The following is a 13197-nucleotide window of genomic DNA, read 5'->3' as shown; positions in this document are numbered from 1 at the left end:
TGCCATGCATGAAAGCTAAACTCTGACCACTCGGTTCGAAGGTAAAACATGATTTTTGTTTTTAAAAAAAGACAGCCGAATTGTAGATAATACTTTAGTTTACTTACTCACTCATGTAGTTTGGAGCTTTGCGTTTTGTTTTACGCAGTTTTGTTGCTTTTCCGATTGGCGCTACAATCGCTATGGAGTTTGGTTATCAGCGTCTCAAACATTTCACACACACACGGTATTTATTTATTTATTTATTTATAATAAAAATATACTAAATGAGTAAAGTAAAACACAAAAAATGCACAAAAAGACAACTTAAAGAATAAAAAATACACATGACTCCAAAAAATATACATTACAGAAAAATACAATGCCAGTGCACGGAGGAGATGGATGTACACACACGCACGCACGCACGCACGCACACACACACACACACACACACACACACACACACACACACACACACACACACACACACACACACACACACACACACACACACACACACACACACACACACACACACACACACACACACACACACACAGTATTTATAATAAAAATATGCTAAATGTGTAAAATAAAACAAAAAACTAAACTATATTTATACAAAAAGTACACACAATTACAACAGAAATGCATAAAAATACACAAAATTAAATATTTATACAAAAAATGACAACAGAATCACACTACAATGGCAACAAAAAACTATAATTACACAAAAACAAAACAGAAAGATACACATAATGACTCAAAAAACATACATTACAGAAAAATACACCAAAAAAAAAAAAAACAACAAACACATTTATATATTGTTCACAAAGCACAAACTAAGCTATATTCATGCTTTCCATGATTTTTTTTTTGTTAACTTTCTAAAACAAATGTGTTTTTGTGAATTAAAATAAAAAACAGCATGAAGTACAGATATACATTCACCTATATTTAGTATAACTTGCCTGAAAAGGGGTAGAAAGAAGTGAACTGATAAATTGATTTCATGCCTTCTCTAATATTTGGGATGAGATTAAACATCCTTTATTTGTCCAACAAAGGGGAAATTTGCATTTCAGTTACATCCCGTCCAAGAAACATGAAAAGACAATCTGACAAAAACAAGTACATACTGTATAACATGGGAGGACAGGAGCAGGAGAACTGTGGGTTGCCACAAGGGCAGCGCCCCGTATCCCCAGATGAAAAATGTAGTCCTACACTGTGTGCCCTTAGGGGCACATAAGATTTTGACACTACCAAGTCAAAAGTGTTCTAAAACTTTTGACTGGTAGTGTATATAATAATTATTTATAAATACAGTATATACACCCACCCTCATCATCTTGTCATATGCAAACACACGCCATTTCACACAAAAATATACTATTCATACACATATCATATTCCCAACAGTTCCAGATATTATTAAGCAGTTCATTAAAGATTACTATAAAACTTGTATTATTCTTCTCCTACTACACAGCTGGTAGGTCCAGCCTGAACTCCAGAGAGTTCATCACGTGCACAGCAAACACAAACCCTGCACACATGCATAAGAAATTAAGGTGAGGCAAAGATTTTTATCTGCAGAAATTTATTGAGCACAACAGTGAAAAGACGGCGTCACATGGAAAACTTTGTCCCTGAGCGAGGAGAGGCAACGAGGAAAATCTACCGTGACAAATAGAGAAAGAGCGCACTTTAAAAATTAAGTGTTCTTTGACAGTGTTCATAGATTTTTTTAAAAGGTGGAAAAATGAAGCAACATACCATTGCTATAAAATGCTACTTTGTAACTAATGAGGCACTTTGGTACACCTGGACAGAGGCGAAGTTTGCACAGTGAGAATTTCTTTGTTTTTTTTTTTAAATGAAAAACAACAAGAAGATGGTACAAAAAAGAGGCATAACTTCTAAATTGTTGAACATGATCTAAAAATACAGAGTTTCAGCTCAACCTAAGATTTTATCACAGGTGATTACAGACATCTTTTGGAATTTATCAGGGTGCAGAGACACCTGTGCACGCTCCTGGAGAACATGACGATGGCTAAGCTAAGATAACCAAGCTACGCCGCTATCAAACACACACCATCATAATCCAAAAATAAATATTTAAAGTTGCTTCCCATTTGAAATTAATCCACATGACAGAAAAATCATCTCCTTTTAGTTTAGTTTCAGCTGTAAAAGCAGTCGTCCTCAGTACCTGGAATAGCAGCCTTAAGAGAACAAAACACCAAGTAGAAAAAAAAAAAACAAACCTACAAACATTTATTCAATAAATACACATTTCCTAGTAAATTACAATGTGAAAAATAAGGCTTTGTTTCCTACACGCCACCCACAGGCTTCTGCACACAGGTTGCAGCTTCCTCAGAGAGTAACAGGTTAGCTGCTGCAGTTAAGGCTTAATGTGCACATGTGCATTTGCCGGTTAGAAAACAAGGCACTTGTGTGTGGACGCCCCAGGAGTGTGCATCCGTCTGCCTTTGGTTCACAGAACATAGTGCAGGTCAATAAACACAGATCAGTAGTATCTCCACCGTGTGTCAGCCGCTCCGCGACATCAAGCAGGACTTGCCCACTAAAGTGCTCTGGGTTGCCATGTCTGTCTGTAACCGTGGCGATTTCAAGGGTTGCACCAGCCAGGCGAGGTCACCCGCGGCTCGGGGAGGTTTTGCGGTTCCACATGCCACGTTTGGAGTGATGGTGGTGGAAGAAGTTCCTCATGTAGATCCTTTCCACCTCCAGGCCTGATTGAAGGAGTCTGGAGCAGGAAGCAGGAGACGGGATGTGAGTGTGTGTGTGTGTGTGTGTGTGTGTGTGTTCTCATCGACTTCTATGATCAACAAACCTGTCGAGAAGCTCCCAGTCTTCACCTCCCCATCGATCCTTGAAGTCTTTGGTGTTCATCCCTCCGGCTGCCAGCAGGTCAGACTTATAGATTCCCAACAAACCGAAACCATTGACCTCCCAGTAACCTGTGGAGAAGGATAATTGATATTTTGTTATGTCTCCATTCACACACGCACATCTCCATTTATTATTCTCTCATTAGTCTGATGTGTCGTGACACCATGAACACACCAAATACCAAAAAAAACTGAAAAATATTTAAAATGACAAAAACAAATATTATAACAAAAAAATACAATAAAAACTGAAAATTATACGAAACAACAAAATCCAACAAAATGACTCCAAAACCCACAAAACAACTACAAAATAACGGAAAAATGTAAAAAGCAACAAAAATAGAATAAATGACAAACCCATCAAATGACAACAAAAAATAACAAAAAAGGTAATCTAAATGAATAAACCAAAATGACTCCAAAAACACAAAAAGACAGAAAAATACACAAAACAGTGAAGATGGAAGGGGTTACTCTAAAAATAAACAATACAAACTGAATAATATATTAAAAAAACCACAAAAGATGACCACACAAATAAGAAGAAAACACATAAAATGACTGTATTAATGTAATATTTGGTCATTATTCTAATGCTGACCTTAATGTTGATCATGTGACCCTCAGATCAGATACAATCACATTTTTGTGGCCCTGATAGTTTTGTTACTAGTTTCTCGCTCATTCTTCTGAATGTTCACAACATTTGGCTGAATTGGTCAAACGTTTGCGTAAATAAACCATTCAGGTGCATCCATGCAGCTACAAGCCTTTGACCAACAGGTGGCGATAAAACCCAGTAAAATGCTGCAAACCAGAAAATCATTACACTTCATGCACAGCTTTCACTGCATGAAGAAGACCCAGTTAACTCACTCACTACGTCATTTGAAATCCAAACGCTCGCTGCCAATGACGTATATACTTCAATTGTGTTTTTCAAAGGGGGTTGCTAGGAGACAGTGTCTCAGTGTTGAGTAGAGAGTCTATTCTTTCAGAATCTGTTTCAGATTGTAGATTGTCATAGTACAAAAATATCTTATGGGGCTTTAAAAATCAGTCAAAATGCTCTAAATTGGCTGGTAGTGAATGAGTTAATGCATGTTTATCTTGTTTTATACTAGTTCCTAACTAATTTTAGGAACTCAGAATAGAAAAACATGGTCAATAAACATGAATAATTTCAATGAAAAATCTTACATATACAGTTCCCTTGACTGCTAGATGCATTTCTTTTGTATTATTACTGGCTAGAACTAAAGATGTCATATGACCTTTGCTAACCCTACCTTTGGCCTCTGAGGGCGTGGCCCCACAGTTGAGCCTGAGGACGATGGGGGCGAAGGCCATGTGTCCCTCCACACAGTGCCTTCTGATGGTGTCGATGATGGAGGGAGGGAAGTTGATGTGAAGGTCACAGAGAAACACGATGCTGTGCTTGTCCTGACAGTAAAAACACAAACAGTGTGTGAGGGAACTGTTCTCTTCTCTTCTGTTTACAGGCTCCTACATTACTCACGTGTATCAGATCAATCCCTGCTTGGAGTCCAGCCGAGCGTTCAAAGTTCCCACCGAGCTTCACGTACTGGTACCTGGTTTGATAACAGAACCATCATGTTTATTATTGTGATATAAGGGTGAAGGTGAGGACGTGCTGTACCTGTGCAGAGAGGACTTCTGAAGGGCTTTTCTCACGTCCATGTCGGTGCTGTTGTAGTCGGTGATAATGAGATTAAAATGTTGGTCTCCACTTACTTCAAACAGCTGTTCCATGTCAATAATCATCTGCTGCACCCACCGAGCCTGGTTTTTAACTGGAACGCACACACAGACACAGACACAGACAGAACTTTGAGGTGATCATAAATTAGTTTTAATATCAGAAAGTTCCTTTTGCTTTCTTTTTTAAATAATATGTTACGGTTTCATCAACCCCAAACTCCAAAGTCGTACCCACTAACTTGTGTTTATATAAGTGTTGTGTGGAATTGTTTTAGTATTTACATTTTAGTGCCTTGATTATATCAGTGGTTCCCAAACTAAGAGTAAGAAATTATCAATAGCTGCAAACTATTCAGTTATATTTACTCATGTACAATTGTATCATCTCTATTTAAATAAATTAAAAACATGAATGCAAGAGCTCTTGGTGTTAAACTGTCTGAGACCAGACGTGGACCACTGGTGGCCTCACAAGAAATGGCACAATATGGCTTCAAAAACACACAAAAATGACAACAAAAAAGCAGAACAGAAACAGAAAAAAAATATGCAAAAATGACTCCAAAAAATAAACAATAAAAACTGAAAAATAAATAGTAGCAAAAAGTATTTATCTAATTTACCTAATCTGTAAGTATCTCAAAAAAAATCCTGTCGAGGCAGTGTGTATTCCTCAACTAATAACATCACAGGTATATTAAACTAATTCTGTAGACCTTGATTAGCCGTTTTGTGCATTTAAAATCACGTTAAACTGCCAAGACTCCTAAATGTTGTCTCTCCAAGTTGCTCCGACTGAATAAATTCATGTCTGAAGATGTGGTTGTTTGAGAACATAAATTTACTTTTCCTTCAGTTTGTAACGTTCGTTGGGATATTTATTTTTGGATTACCTGGCACTATGAAGTGGACGGTGGCTATGGGGTTCCACTGAAATCCCAGTGGGTTGCAGAGAACAAAGTGAGGATCAGAGAGGAAGTCTGACTTCCACTCTCTGCTACGGAGCAGAGCATAGACGTAGTGAGACACACGCAGCACCTGGCCACCCATGGTGTCTTTTAACTCCAGCTCCAGCAGATAACGATTTCCCTGGAAACCGTCCACACGCTTCTCCACGTTAACCACACGCAACAATATGAACCGCCTGGAAGAACCAAGACAAAAAATTAAATCGTTATCACAGAACAACTAACAAAATTGGAACAAAATGCTTCACTAAACGAGAGACATGGAAAAATAACTCAATAAATAATAAATAAAAGCAGCAAATTCTGAGCTGTATATTTAAAGAGAGATTAACAGGTTTACAGAGAAAATTAATGAATAAAATATCCAAGAATGACAGGACTGTAGGAAACAATGAATATTACCATAAAATAATCAGGTATTGATCAGAAATTAAGAAAACCACTTAGTAGTTAGAAGTTTTGTAACTAAGAGGAGACATCACCACTAAAAGTTTTATTTTATTTCGTTGTTGTTTGGTATATTTTTAATTTTTTTGTAGTCGTCTTGTGTATTTACGGAGTCATTTTGTGTATATTTGTTTTTATTTTGTGTACATTTGTTTTTATTTTGTGTATTTCTTGTGTTTCTTATTGATGTCCTGTGTTTAGTTATTGTTTGCTTGGTATATTGTTTATGTAGTTTTGTATATTTTTTCGTTTGTTTCTTTGTAGTCGCCTTGTGTATTATGTATATTTGTCTTTATATCTTGTGCTTCTGTATATATTTCCTATTTTTTTTCTAATTTTGTGTGTTTTGTTATTGTTTGGTATATTTTTGTGCAATTTTGTTGTCGTTTTGTACATTTGTCATTTGTAGTCGTCTTGTGTATTTATGGAGCCAGATTGTTTACATGTGTTTTCCTTTTGTTTCTTATTGTTGTCCTTTTGTCCTATTTTTCTCTAATTTTGTGTTTGGTTATTGTTTTTTTTTATATTTTTGTGTAGTTTTGTATATTTGTCGTTTTTTTATTTGAAGTCTAGTGTATTTATGGAGTAACTGTGTACATTTGTTTTCATTTTGTGTATTTGGGTTTTTCTTTTGTTTCTTATCGTTGTCCTTTTTTCTGTAATTTTCTTTGTATTTAAAAAATAAATATTTTATTTTACAGTAAACTTGTGTTTTTTTTTTGGGGGGGGGGGTGTTGTAATTTTTGTGTGTATTTATTCACCGGTTGTGCTTGCGGTTGAGTTGTTGCATGAAGCTCTTGACGACTGAAAGCGCATCGCTGGAGTGCAGCAGCAGGTTTCCCGACACATTGCACTTCAGGTCGATCCAATCAGAGCGCGTGGCCTGCAGGTCTGTGGTGCTGATGACGAACGTTTGGTTCCAGTTGACGGGAGCGTCGAACGCTGGCGTCGGCGTTAGCTCGTCATCGTCGTCGACACCATTGAACAGTAGCCAGGGGGAGTCGTCCTCAACTTTAACGTCCCTCCTCCCTTCCTCATACTCCTCTCCTATTTGGTTCTCCTCTCTTTCCCTATCGGACCATCCCCTGCCGATCATCTTTTCATCCACAACGTTTGCTTTATGGATGGCATTTTCATGGTGTTGTTGCAGAGGCTTGTTAAGCTCCGCCTCCTTGTTCAACAAGTCTTTCCTGGCGTTCGTGTCCCTCTGGATCCTTTCCTGCTGAGTGGTGAAGTATCGCAGCTCCTTCTCTCTGTTAATAAACCTCCTCAGATTGGACACCGTGGATTTTCCCGGCGTGGGAACAACAGCGTGTGTTTGGTAATGAAGGATGTGGGTGTGGTTTAAATTATGGGAATTCCCTCCTTTTACTTTATGTTGCTCTTTCCGAGCAACTTGCGTGGGAGCGATTTGCCGTTTCCTCTCTGCTGATTTGAGCCGTAATCTCTTTGACGACTTAGACAGTTTTCCGGGTGTGTTAATCTGCTCCGATCCTTTCTCTGGGACTTCTGGTTTTACTGCTTCCCGGCTTAGATTCTTCCCAGGCTCTAACACATGGTGACTTTTTTTTTTCCTCCGTGACTTAGCCACACGCACTTTTCTTTCGGAGGAGAAGTTGCTCTTTTTCTGCTCATCGTCGCGGACAACCAAAGAGAAAATTCTACGCCTGCGTTGCAGAGCGTAGTCGTCAAAATCGTCGCCGTAGTTGCGATGAGCAGCGTTTTTCATCACGTTTCCTTGCTCTTCCTTCTTGTTTTTGTAGCTATCATTGAAGTCGTCATCATCGGGAAGGAAATTTCTCTTCTCGAAATCGTAATCTTGAGTAGAAATAATAATAATAAAAAAAATGTTGTAGAAGTGAAAATGTCTTTACTGATAAATATTCATACCTCTGTTTTCATAGTTTGTCTCCAGTGGATCCAAACCGTCCAGTCTCATATACCTGGAGAAACCATACCTGCAGAAGATTTCAAAATAAAGGATGTGTTGTAAATGTCCCACTAACGTACTACACACTACAAACTCACTGAGTATATACTGTCTATATACTATTCGTATGACTATGATGGTTATAGCAAGTTCGTTTTGTTTTTTAAATAATGTGTTAAGGTTTTAATTAGTTAGACAACTTTTTGGGAAATGTACTTTTCTTTAATCTTCTCACATGTTTTGACTGCCAACTGTCAAATATAAAGTAGTTTGATCTTAAGTGTCCCACAGATTTTAGGAGGGAAAACAAGCAATTTCAACATTCATTTCCCAAAGTGTGCACTTTGACGTATAAAAGATAAGTAAAGTATGTAAGGCGCCGACAATATCCAAGCAATAAGTGACAGACATCAGTCCCTGCATGGTTTTCTCTTTTAAATTGAATTGATTTTGTGACTAATTTTTATTTAATTTCAGGAAATTATGAGAAAAAGCACCATCTGCTGGTAGAAATCTATAATCAGGCTCGAAGCTCGTCCTATACTGTGCTTTTGTAATTTGACTTTAGTCCTAAAGTCTCACTTCTTCATGAAGGATGGGTTTTCAGGGTAGAAGCAGGTGTTGTCCGTCTCCATGTGTGTAAGGCGGGTGTAGTCGTTTGGATAAATGTAGGACAGGTGAACCTACGTGAGTAAAAACAAGAGATAAGATATGTTAGTTTAGATTTAGATTAGATTCAGTTTAGATTTAGATTATATAATCTACATTTATGTACACATATTACATTTATAAAAGAAAACAGTTAATTCACGCTTTTGTTTATCAAAACTTCCAATAATTTTAGATAATTGACCATAAAAAAAAAAAATAAAAGAACCTGCATTAATTAAAGCTCTAAAATTGTGTCGGTGCCTTTTCAGAGTAAAACTCATGATTAATGAGGTGCGAATGTAAGACGTTTCATAAAAGATGTGATTAATTACATCCTGGAAAACTTTATTGAACACAAAGTGTATATCTAGTACACTTTAAATTATTATTTTACTATTATTTGTATAACTCATGACTTAATGTTTTGAATATTTATTTGTTCTTACAGTTTTACATCAACCTGCCAAGGGACCAGTGATGAAAATTAGCTGTAAACTACAATCTCACATATTTACCTAAAATTTCATGAATATGTATTGTCCCTTTAATAAATAAATAAATAAATAAACAGCAACTAATCTGTATTCACCCAAAACCTTTATAACCTGTGTTATATGAAGGCACATATTTAACACCAATATTTAATTTACTACCATTCAGAATATTAAAAAAAATTACTAAATATTAATCAGAAATTATAAATAATAAAATGGGAAATAAAATAAATGAAACAAATGTATTGCATTAGTTTTATTTAGTTTTAAAAATGTCCTTCTTGAATGTGTACAGAGAGGACAATATCATATAAAGGCACATATTTAAGTTTATTTAAACAAAAAAAATACATTACAACAACAACAACAACAAATATTAAATACATGCAATTAATAATCAAATAAAATTTAAAATAAATGAGGAATGACGAATGGATTGCATTAGTTTTACTTTTACTTTAAAAACCATTACATCAAATTTTTGTAATCATATTTATTTAAAACTAAATGGTTCTGGACTTGATCTTTGTAAATTCAAACACCTTAATCCAAATACCCTATAAAAAAAACAACTATAATCACAAATGTTGCATCAAATTGGATGTGACAAAATGTTCTTCAGTTAAACAAAGAGAAAACTGAAATAGTAATCTTTGGAGCCAAAGAAAAAAGACTAAAAGTCAGCACCCAGCTTCAAATATGTATGCATAAAAACACAAGCCAAACTAGAAATCTGGGTGTCATCACTGACTCAGACCTAAACAGATACATAAAGCAATGCTGTCTCACGTCTCCATAAAAAAAAGATTAAAAAGCTGCAGTTAATTCAGAATGCTGCTGCTCGAGTCCTCACAAATACAAAGAAAGTAAATCATGTATAACCCCAGTTCTCAAATCCTTACACCAGGGTTACGATTACAATTACATCTTCAATTATCCATGTTCAATTACAACTAAACTATGATTATGGTGACCAGCATTTTTCCCAAATATAAATTACAAATATTCTTTTTCCACTGAATGCCAAAAACAATTACGCTCTTAATTACTAAAGTTAAAATTCCATTAATCACAAATACTGAGCCTTTAATAAATGAACCCATTAAACTTAACCTTCCTCTTGTGTTAGCATCTCTAATGATAACCGGTCAGTTTGACCCATGTCTTAAATCAGCTGTAAAATACACTAAAATATATCATCTATCAAATAATTTGTTTTTCATCTCTTGGTTACCTTGTTAAGCTTCCTAATCAATGACAATATTGGTTTAAATGCCTTTTTTCTGTCAATATAGCCCTCAATTTCAATTTATTAGATTAGTTTTTTCAAATTATTTTATTAGATAAAATGATACTCAATAGAATTGAAATGTAATGGGATAACATGATCTGAAACATATTTTAAAAGTTGCTAACTACGTATGTGTAAGCCATAGAACTGTAACAGGGCCCCACATGTTTGCGATTGAATTGTAGTTTTTATAGAATTTCCATGACCAGTTATAATCACAAAGTCAATTATCTGAACTCAATTACAATTCAATTATGAGTACAACAGCAACAAATGTTTTCAATTACAGTTACATTTCTAATTATGCCATAATTGTAATAAATTATCAATTATGCAATTACAATTATAATTGACTCCGACCCTGTCTTACACTGGCTTCCAGTCAGTCAGAGAATTAACTATAAAATTCTGTTACTGGCTTATAAGGAAAAAAATATGCTGTTTTATTGATTGATATTGTTTTACCTGTTTTCTTAAATGTAATTTTTATGGTAATGAGTTGCCGTGTGTATGAAATGCTCTATATAAATAAATCTACCTTGCCTTGGTGTGCCAGCTCTATTGTGATGTTTGTTTTGTGTAAAGCACTTTCAATTGTCCTGTACATGCTATACAAATTTCTGTGCAAATTAGAAAATATCTTAAGCTTTATTGAAATAGATGAAGTTCAAAAAAACCTGCTGAAAATACGTACAAACTGCAGTCCCTGGTAACGAGTGAGAGGGAAGTCTTTGATGGTGTAGCTGGGATTGTACGAGCAGTCGGGTAACACACCTTTGAGGAGCTGGCTGTTTATCAGAGGCACTGAAAAAACACACACACACACACACACACACACACGTTTAGGAGCAGGAAACGGAAGGAAACAGATGAGTGACGTCTCGCACCTTGAAAGAACGAGTCTCGCACGTCGTCCCTCAGCATGTCTGCTGGTGCATGGCTGGGCTCTGAGGGGGGGGCGGTGGGTCCTCGCTGGTGACTCGCAGCCGTCTGTGGTATGTGGTCCACGTCACTCATCAGCAAAGACCATTCATCTGTGGAATAAAGCGTGAGAACATTTAAATAGCACCTCATTTTTATTTCTACTATGGAAAAAACTGAACTGAATAAAATCTCACTGTGTTTGCTTAGCATTAGCATTATTGCTTCTCTCGACGAGGTCAGTCGCATTCTCTGTTTCTCCCTCCCTTCCGTCTTATCTCTCTCCTAGCTGCTGCTTTGTCAGGTCTTGTGAAACTAACAAGAGCCTCTCTCTGCAACTCATCCAAAACCGGAATAATGGAACTAATTAGTTGGTCTCTCAGTGCTATCGATCAGATTTTTTCGACGCAAAGAACCAGGGGTGGTGACCCCGCATGTCCAAGCGGGACGTTTGCGGCTGGATACACACTTGACCCTTGGAACAAGTGGCGAGTTGTGTGTCTGTCCATCCTTTCCGTGGAAGATGTGGAGGACATCTACATGATTGGAATAATGATAGTAGGCATGCTGCTGATCGGAACTGGTGGCTTCCTAATCTATCGAAAAGTCCGTACTACGCTGGCGACTGTTTTGGAAAAGCTGCCAGTGATTTCTGAAGGATGTAGCAGGGCTCTGAACACTCAGACTCATGTGTTGATCGATATCAAAAGCTGCTTTTGGATCGTCTACGCGTTATGGATAACAACTGGGAGAAGTTCGAGACCCGGCTTGGAAGTGGAAACTAGGCCATTCATTGGATTACAGCAGAGAGACCCAGGACAGAAGGCTATTGGAAATTAACATAGCCTGTATCAAATCACATTGCTTATCTCCCTTTCGGCTCCCCAGCTGCCAAGGCTAAAGCCAAGGTTGTCTCAACTCTTATCACCAGGAAGTTTCTGCAGACGGCGGCTCTTACCCCCCACTCCCTCCCCCCGCTCCTTCCCTACATTCCTCCTGGAACTGTTGATGCTGAACTTTTCCACACGTCATCTGGTCATCAGTAACGCAGCTACAGGTCTTCAACTTCAAATGCCTCGTCGGCCATCTTTCCCCACCTCCCCATCCACAGCTGCATGGAGGCGTGGTTGCAGCGCCGACTGGCAGCACGCCCATGTCCCCAAACGGCTGGACTCCTGTTGTTCTTCCCACCTGACCCCCTCGCCCAGCCAACCTCCCACCCAACCCTTCCTACATGCCTTGTCTCGAGTTGTTTGACTGTGTCATGCTTACATTTATGTTTGCAGAGGCGGTTTTTTTCCTGGTTTCACACTGTTTTCTCTGTTTAAGGAAATCAGTTTCAAACTGGCAGTTTTTTTTCCCCTCACCCCTCCTCTCCTCCTGTTATTGATCCCTTTTTCACCTAAATATGTGGGCGCCGCAAATGGCTGCTCCGGTGTGTTGATGTGTCTCCTCTCACTGCAACTACCTAGTCAAATTCCTCGTATTGTTCTAAACTGTACCTGGTCAATAAAGCTGATTCTGATTCTGATTCTGATTCTGATCTAGCATTAACTAGCTTCAGCATTAACATAGCAACAGCATTAGCCTATCCATTACCATTAACTTAACAATAGCATTAACCTAACATTTGCATTAGCACTAATCTAGCATTAGCACTAATCTAGCATTAGCACTATCTTAACATTGGCATTAGCACTAACCTAGCATTAGCAATAGCAATAACTTGAAATTTTCATTAACCTAGCATTAGCAGTAGCCTAGTAACAGTATTAACTTAGCATTAGCTAGGCAATAGCATTAACCTAACATTAGCATTAATCTAGCATTAACCTAGCTATTGCATTAACCTAAGATT

General features: G+C 37.3%; 1 protein-coding gene across 3 annotated transcripts in view; it reads right to left on the bottom strand.

Moving 5' to 3' along the window:
* Positions 1 to 1574: 1574 nt before the first annotated feature.
* b4galnt3b (beta-1,4-N-acetyl-galactosaminyl transferase 3b) overlaps positions 1575 to 13197 on the bottom strand; it is a 54707-nt gene continuing 43084 nt past the window's right edge. For 2 of the 3 annotated variants that reach the window (XM_028450739.1, XM_028450738.1), the window contains 11 exons: positions 11306 to 11452; positions 11113 to 11222; positions 8565 to 8665; positions 7943 to 8010; positions 6814 to 7870; positions 5531 to 5781; positions 4576 to 4729; positions 4435 to 4507; positions 4205 to 4358; positions 2855 to 2981; positions 1575 to 2767 (listed from right to left, as the gene is read on the bottom strand). In XM_028450739.1, the coding sequence (XP_028306540.1) occupies positions 2656 to 2767; positions 2855 to 2981; positions 4205 to 4358; positions 4435 to 4507; positions 4576 to 4729; positions 5531 to 5781; positions 6814 to 7870; positions 7943 to 8010; positions 8565 to 8665; positions 11113 to 11222; positions 11306 to 11452 (2354 nt within the window). In that variant the 3' untranslated portion in view covers positions 1575 to 2655. Of the gene's footprint in view, positions 2768 to 2854; positions 2982 to 4204; positions 4359 to 4434; positions 4508 to 4575; positions 4730 to 5530; positions 5782 to 6813; positions 7871 to 7942; positions 8011 to 8564; positions 8666 to 11112; positions 11223 to 11305; positions 11453 to 13197 lie in introns of those variants that run through there. The other variant, XM_028450740.1, reaches the window with a different exon arrangement.

Source organism: Gouania willdenowi, chromosome 6 (genome assembly GCF_900634775.1).
Source record: "Gouania willdenowi chromosome 6, fGouWil2.1, whole genome shotgun sequence".
Classification (NCBI taxonomy): Eukaryota; Metazoa; Chordata; class Actinopteri; order Blenniiformes; family Gobiesocidae; genus Gouania; species Gouania willdenowi.
The sequence above is the reverse complement of the archived record's forward strand: the minus strand, read 5'-3'. Positions and strand labels throughout refer to the sequence as shown.